The sequence below is a fragment of the Amaranthus tricolor genome, chromosome 11 (assembly GCF_026212465.1).
Source record: "Amaranthus tricolor cultivar Red isolate AtriRed21 chromosome 11, ASM2621246v1, whole genome shotgun sequence".
In the NCBI taxonomy this organism is placed as follows: Eukaryota; Viridiplantae; Streptophyta; class Magnoliopsida; order Caryophyllales; family Amaranthaceae; genus Amaranthus; species Amaranthus tricolor.
The window spans coordinates 17,479,231-17,486,730 of NC_080057.1; the positions used below are offsets into that span (position 1 = coordinate 17,479,231).

Genomic DNA, 7,500 nt, shown 5'->3' on the forward strand with positions numbered 1-7,500 from the left:
CTGAAACAACCCCAATCAGCTCCTCTCAAGGTCGAAGAACAGGTATTGACTATATATACCGGAACGAATGGTTATCTTGATTCATTAGAACTTGAGCAAGTAAGGAAATTTATTGTTGAATTACGTACTTATGTAAAAACTAATAAACCGGAGTTCCAAGAAATTATATCTTCTACCAAGACATTTACTGAAGACGCAGAAGCCCTTTTAAAAGAAGCTATTCAAGAACAGATGGAACGCTTTCGACTTCAGGAACAAGCGTAAAGAAATCCATCCCTCTGAACCCTCTGAATTTTTTGTATTATTAAATAAAAAAGAAAATACCCTTTTTCACATGGATATCTAAAAAAAATATATGGAAATAAATTGCGTCCAATAGGATTTGAACCTATACCCAAGGTTTAGAAGACCCATGTCCTATCCATTAGACTATGGACGCTTTTCATTCCGATTTTTCGGATTTTTTCTTATTTTGTGTTTCCAAAAAAGAATCGGATTGTATGTGATGGGAGATGTGAATTTTTTGTTTGAATTGCGTATTTAATTCAATGATGCATTAATTAATACAGAATGGAGCGGGTAGCGGGAATCGAACCCGCATCGTTAGCTTGGAAGGCTAGGGGTTATAGTCGACGTTGATTTATGAATTTTAACGTCTCTAATTCAAAACCGAACATGAAACTTTGGTTTCATTCGGCTCCTTTATGGAAAAAGGAGCAATTCCCAGACCCTAATCTAAGGCGGGAATAAAATTACAAAAGAAAAAATCACCCATAACATCTATGTCAGTTTTTTGCATGAATGCATTCAATTCAAAACAACTTACTTTCTAGATGATCCCTCTAGAAGAGGCGATTCTAACAATCTTTCTAGTTACTTCGTTCTCTATTTCTATTTGAGAGAATCCTAAGGAAAAGTCTTTTGTTTCTACCGAGCTAAGCTAAAAAAAGAAATATGTTGATTGAAGCCTCTAGTAAACTAAAGTCATCATTTAATAGCTATTTTGCTTCTCTATAAAAAACTAGAAGATTTAGTTACGATTAGAAACCCTTTTTTCTATCTTTATCCATAGATCTCTTCCTTATACTCATTCAATTGGAAGTATTCATCCAATTCAACAAAATTTTATGTTTCGTAACTTCATAATCCAAAAATTCCACTTTCTAATATAATTGAGTTTTGGATCCAAATCACGAGAATGTATAATTTTCCTCAATTTTTTCATTGAGAGGGAAAGGATTAATTCCTTTTAAGAAATAAAGTTTTTGATCGGAATAGTAATCAAACCGGTAGACCCCTTAACTATTAAGGGGTTAATAGAACGAATCACACTTTTACCACTAAACTATACCCGCTACAGTTGGATTATTGTATCCAAATAAAACTTTTGTCGAACACTGAAATTGGATGTAATCAAGACAGGATTCGAAAAGAATCATGAAATTTAGAGTATTGACACTTTTTGTAGGAGGATTTTATGAGTTTTAATCAGATTTTAAAAAGTTATAGTTAAATAACTAAAAAAAAAAAGTTCTATTTTTTCTTGAAGGAATTTTTTATGATCATTATCAACTAAATCATTTTCTTTATTCTATAGAATCCCTAGAATTCATTAAAACAAAAAGGGCCTGGCGAGGTATTGATCAGGCCAGGCCGTGGGAATCAAAAAAGAGTCCCTTTCGGGCGAAGAAGTATTTAATTAAATATTCTATTTTTCTATTAATTAATATTAAATATTCAGTCTTTTTTTTTCTTTTTAATTTTTAATATTAATTTTTAATATAATTATGAAAATTTCAAATAAAACTTGTACTTAATGTTGTCTTACACAATACAACTTGTATATTTTGTATATATATATTATGTTATATATAATATTGTGTTATATATATATTATATATTTTGGTTATATATAGATTATATATATTTTGAATTTTTTTATTTTAGTCTAATTAATTTGAGTTTATTACATATTTTTTACATAATTTTCAAATTTTTCGAAATTTTTTATTTAATATTTGACTATTACTATTTTCAACGGGGAGAGATGGCTGAGTGGACGAAAGCGTCGGATTGCTAATCCGTTGTACGAGTTATTCGTACCGAGGGTTCGAATCCCTCTCTTTCCGTTTCCATTGATAACTGAATCTTATTATTTGATTTCTCTTTTGAATTTATTCTATCTTTTTTTTTTCAAAATAGAATTATACAAAATAGAATTATATATAATTCTATTTTGAAAAAAAAAAAAGATAGATGAAAAATAAAGCAAATAACCCCTTTTTAGTCTTATTCTTCGCGCCCAGGATTACGTCCTGGATCATTAGATAGGAATCCGAAAATGAAAAGAGAAACAAAAAATATTACTACTGTGTAAACAAAAAGTTTGAGAGTAAGCATTACACAATCTCCAAGATTATTTTTTTTGGAAAAAAGAGAATAGATTCTCTATTTTTATACCATATATCCTATAATATAAAATAGAATTTGAAATGATATTTATTATTCTAATATTAAAAGAATTTTTATTCTAATATTAGAATAATTTTTCTCGAAAAAATCATTCATTTTTTTAGGACAAGATGAAAGATCTCATCGAAAACTTACAGCAGCTTGCCAAACAAAGGCTAAGAGAAAAAAGAGTAGAGGTATGACTGGCATAAAATCTACAATTGGACTCAAAAAAGCGTAGGCCTCCGGTAATTTGGCAAAGAAAAAACTACTCGAATAAAGGGCCGAATTAAGACAGATCAAACTAAAGATATTAAGCATAACAGACATTTTTTTTTATTGCATTTTGGTTGAGTTATTGATATAAAAAAAAAATGAAGAAAAAAATCGTTCTTTTTTTTAACTTACTCACTCAATCAAAAAACCTTCTATTCTCAATGGAGAATAGAAGAAATTTTACTTTCATACAATATCTTAATGGAATTCTGTGTAATGATCAATAAATTCATTTGAATTCTATATCTACACGTGTCAAAATTCTAACAACAGAATCAAGTTGATTTTTTGTGTTTTGATAGTTAGGCTGGAATTGACGAACAATCAATAACAATATTAGGGTTTATTAATGTTGAATAGAAATCGAATTGGGGCGTGGCCAAGTGGTAAGGCATCGGGTTTTGGTCCCGCTATTCGGAGGTTCGAATCCTTCCGTCCCAGAATATATGTAATTTAAGATTGTATTTTTCTGTTTATAAGGTTTAAAATAGAATTGTATTCTTTCTACTAACTACTAATGATTTTAACGAAAATGAATCTTATCTTTTTTTTTTTCACATTTCATCAAATTTGAATTCCAAAAAAAAGTATTCCTTTAATCAGATATACATCCTCTATAAATATTCATATATAATATAGACATATATAATATAGAAATAGAAGTTACGAAGTTAATTTAGTTTTTTTTGCTTCATCCTGGAAACGAACTTGGATTTTTCCAATCTAATACCAATCTAATATATTATTCAATTTCGATTTCTTTTATTGATTATTTTTATTATATTAAACTCAAAAAGAAAGATAGATTTTGATTGCTTAGCGATGTCATCTTTATTTTTATTGTATTGTAAATTGTAAAAAAAATTAACATTCCATTACTAAATAAACATTCCATTACTAAATAAACATTCCATTACTAAATAATATAATAACTTAAGATATATTCCATATAATATATATGTATTGACTGTCCTGACTGAACCAATGACTATTCATGATTCCATAATTGAATCAACCGCATACCGGTTCCAAATTTGAGGAATGTTATGGTGAAACTTCGTTTGAAACGATGTGGTAGAAAGCAACGTGCGACTTGAAGGACATGATCTGGTGTGGATTCTTATATCCATCATTCTATTCTATAAGAAAGGATGCTCTTGACTCGACATCCTTTGCTCTGTTCCACTCGAAGCGGCATTGCATTTTTTGTTCGGATGTAATGGAACTAGTACATGATGGAGCTCGAGTAGTAAAGTATTGAGTTATTTCTCAAGGGAAAAGAGAAGGGTCTAGGGTTAGTGTTAATCAATAAGTTTTAACAACTTCGTAAGGATATCTTTGACAGAGAAATCGAAAGGATTAAAATAAAAAAAAGTTTCAAATCCTAAAAGAAAATCTTTTGTTGGAATTGATAAGACCTTATTCGATATATATCGTGGGGAATCCGCCGTTCGTATGATTTGATTTTTTGATAGAAAGAAATAACAAAAAGGCATGTTGCTGCCATTTTTGAAAGGATTAAAAATCTACGAAGTAATGTCTAAACCCAATGATTCAAAAAAAAAGATAAAGATTTCCGGAACAAGAAAATACCCTTTCTAATTGTTAATTGTCGCAATAATTGGATTTGGATCAGAATACCGAATTCAAATGGATTCTAAATGAGACAAAAGGGTATTTGAGACTGCTCAATAAATGATAAATGAAATGCCAAAGGATTTTCTTTTGAGCTATTTAAGAGTTATTCAACTTGAGTTATGAGTATACAAATGATTTTTTAGGAAATAAAGAAATGACAAGGATTAAATTCGTAGTTTAATTCATTTCAGTATTTTAGGGATTTATTTAATTATTTATATACCTAAACCTTGAATCATTTTTCTCGAGCCGTACGAGGAGAAAACCTCCTATACGTTTCCAGGGGGGGTATTGTTGATCTAATCTATCCCAATGAGCCGTCTATCGAATTGTTGCAATTGATGTTCGGTCCCGAAGAGAGGGAAGAGATTTGCAGAAAGTGGGTTTTTATGATCCGATCAAAAATCAAACTTATTTAAATGTTCCTGCTATTCTAGATTTTCTTGAAAAAGGTGCTCAACCTACAGAGACTGTCTATGATATTTTCAAGAGGGCGGAGGTTTTTAAGGAATTTCGCCTTAATCAAACAAAGTTCACTTAATGAACTAAAAAACAAAGATAATGTGGTGGTAGTTTGGTAGAATTTTTTTATTCCTTATTCTCGTCCTGTCTATTTTTTTTTTTTTATGTAGTGCCAATCCAACACAAAAATTTTCTTATATATTTCCCTTTTGTTTGTACTTCGCTTTTAAAATACGATATATACAATATCATATTTCTATAATTTTAATATTAATAATACTATAAATAATAATAATAAAATTATTCTATTAACTAATAACTAACGAAAATCTCTCTATATATTTTATATATTAATTACGTTAATAATATTAATTACGTTAATAATAATTATTATCTTAAAAATATATATATATTTAGTAAAATAAAATATATTATTCTATTTTCTATTTATATATATTTCTCCTTCTAAAAATAAATTAAAAAGAAAGTTGTATTTCGAATTTCATTTGCATTTTTTTCTTTCTACGTTGTACTTAAAATTGTAATTAAATTTTTTTAATATTCATATTGACAAGAGTATATTGAACAAATATAATTCAATTTTGAAGTCAAAATAAATAATGAAATAAAAAAAATGAAATGGTTTCTTTCTGTCTTCCGCCCAATAAATAGGTTGAATTTTTTGCGATATATAATTTGTATCCAAAAAAGGAGAATATTTGTTTTAAAAATGTATTTTCTCTAAAAATTTTTTGTATTGTCATCGGATCTGGTTGGTTTTAAGTTCTGACTCAATTAGCAACTTTTGTTTTGATTTCTTGCTAATTCAAAGTTTTGATTCCAATTCATTTTATTTTTATCTCGATTGTATCTACATAACATATCTCTTTTTCGGGTTGCTAACTCAATGGTAGAGTACTCGGCTTTTAAGTGCGGCTACAATCTTTTACATATTCGGATGAAGCAAGGAATTCGTCTACATCATCGGTAGAGTTTAGTTTATAAGACCACGACTGATCCTGAACGGAAATGAATGGAAAAAAGAGCATGTCGTATCAATATAAAATATAAAAAATATAAAATTCGGAGAATATTTCATTCTTACCAAATTGGTACAAAATTCTATTTGAATTTTTGGAAGGGAACGAAAGGACTTCAAAGCAAAGTTGGGTCGATTGAATAAATGGATCGAGCCCTAGGGTTCAAATTCTGAGGAAAGAAAGAACAACGAGCTTATCTTCATAATTTGAATGATTTCCCGATCTAATTAGACGTTAAAAAAAATTAGTGCCTGATGCGGGAAAGGATTCTCCCACGAGTGGATCCTTTGTTTTTTTATAGTGAATCCTAACTATTCGATTATCCATTCTCCATTAAAGAGATGGAAATGAATGTGTAGAAGAAAGAGTATATTGATAAAATACTTTAATTCCAAAATCAAAAGAGCGATTGGGTTGAAAAAATAAAGGATTTCTAACCATCTTTTATCTTATAAAAAAAAGAAAAAAACCAATTAGATGGAAAAAGGTAGAAAAGTCCGCGGATGCATTTAGCCGTTTCCGGGGTATCCATTTTTTCGTAATAAAATGCCTTGTTTTGACTGTATCGCACTATGTATCATTTGATAATCCAAGAAACCCTCTATTTTTACTTTTGTTTTCGGTCTAAATTGAAATGGAAAAATTACAAGGACATAGAGAACTAGATAGGTCTTGGCAACATAACTTTTTCTATCCACTTATCTTTCAGGAATATATTTATGTATTTGCATATGATCATGCTTTAAATAAATTGATTTTGTTGGAAAATGCGATCGACAAGAAATACAGTTTACTAATTGTAAAACGTTTAATTACTCGAATGTATCAACAGAATCATTTTATTCTTTCTGTTAATGATTCGAACCAAAATGAAATTTTTGGGCACAAACACAAAAAGAATTTGTATTCCCAAATGATAACATAAGGTTTTGCAGTCATTGTGGAAATTCCATTTTCCCTACTATTAATATGGTCCCTAGAAGGAAAAGAAATAGTAGAATCTAAAAATTTGAGATCAATTCATTCAATATTTCCTTTTTTAGAGGACAAATTCTTACATTTAAATTATGTGTTAGATATATTAATACCTTACCCTGCCCATCTAGAAATCTTGGTTCAAACTCTTCGCTATTGGTTGAAAGATGCCTCTTCCTTGCATTTATTACGATACTTTCTTTACGAGTATCGTAATTGGAATAGTCTTATTCGGCCAAAAGAATCCATTTCCCCTTTTTCAAAAAGGAATCGAAGATTATTTTTGTTCCTATATAATCTTGTTGTATATGAATACGAATCCCTTTTTGTTATTCTACGCAAGCAATCCTCTTATTTACGATCAACGTCTTTTGGAGCCCTTCTTGAACGAATCCATTTTTACGGAAAGCTAAAATATCTAGTAAAAGTCAAAGTTAAGGTTTTTGGGGTTATCCTATGGCTTTTCAAAGAACCTTTTCTGCATTATGTTCGGTATCAAGGAAAATGCCTTCTGTCTTCAAAAGGGACATCCTTTCTGATGTATAAATGGAAATATTACTTTATTGCTTTCTGGCAATGTCATTTTTCTGTGTGGTCTCAACCAAGAAGAATCTATATCAATCAATTATCAAACTATTCCCTCGACTTTATGGGTTTT

General features: G+C 29.3%; 2 protein-coding genes, 1 non-coding gene and 1 pseudogene across 3 annotated transcripts in view; all 4 read left to right on the forward strand.

Moving 5' to 3' along the window:
• Window positions 1-2,199, forward strand: part of LOC130826956 (ATP synthase subunit alpha, chloroplastic) — a 3,565-nt gene extending 1,366 nt beyond the window's left edge. Inside the window, exon 1 of the mRNA XM_057692596.1 lies at window positions 1-2,199. This exon is cut by the window's left edge and continues 1,366 nt beyond it. Within this exon, the coding sequence (XP_057548579.1) occupies window positions 1-264 (264 nt within the window). The 3' untranslated portion in view covers window positions 265-2,199.
• Window positions 2,042-2,129, forward strand: TRNAS-GCU (transfer RNA serine (anticodon GCU)). The gene has a single exon. It is a non-coding gene; the product is annotated as a tRNA-Ser (tRNA).
• A 1,402-nt stretch (window positions 2,200-3,601) lies between the features above and the next one.
• Window positions 3,602-5,016, forward strand: LOC130826990 (30S ribosomal protein S16, chloroplastic). The gene is made up of 2 exons (XM_057692629.1): window positions 3,602-3,813; window positions 4,680-5,016. Exons 1-2 carry the CDS (start codon window positions 3,774-3,776, stop codon window positions 4,904-4,906), a joined length of 267 nt encoding a protein of 88 aa, XP_057548612.1. The 5' UTR covers window positions 3,602-3,773; the 3' UTR covers window positions 4,907-5,016.
• An 884-nt stretch (window positions 5,017-5,900) lies between these two features.
• The window catches only part of LOC130826581 (maturase K-like), a 1,882-nt pseudogene continuing 282 nt past the window's right edge, over window positions 5,901-7,500 (forward strand).

What these genes read in the sequence shown, in the direction of transcription:
- LOC130826990 (XM_057692629.1), top strand. Translation starts at nt 3,774, where the DNA reads ATGGTGAAACTTCGTTTGAAACGATGTGGTAGAAAGCAAC. An exon ending in ACGATGTGGTAGAAAGCAAC is followed by an intron (nt 3,814 to 4,679) that starts GTGCGACTTGAA and finishes ATCTATCCCAAT; the next exon opens with GAGCCGTCTATCGAATTGTT.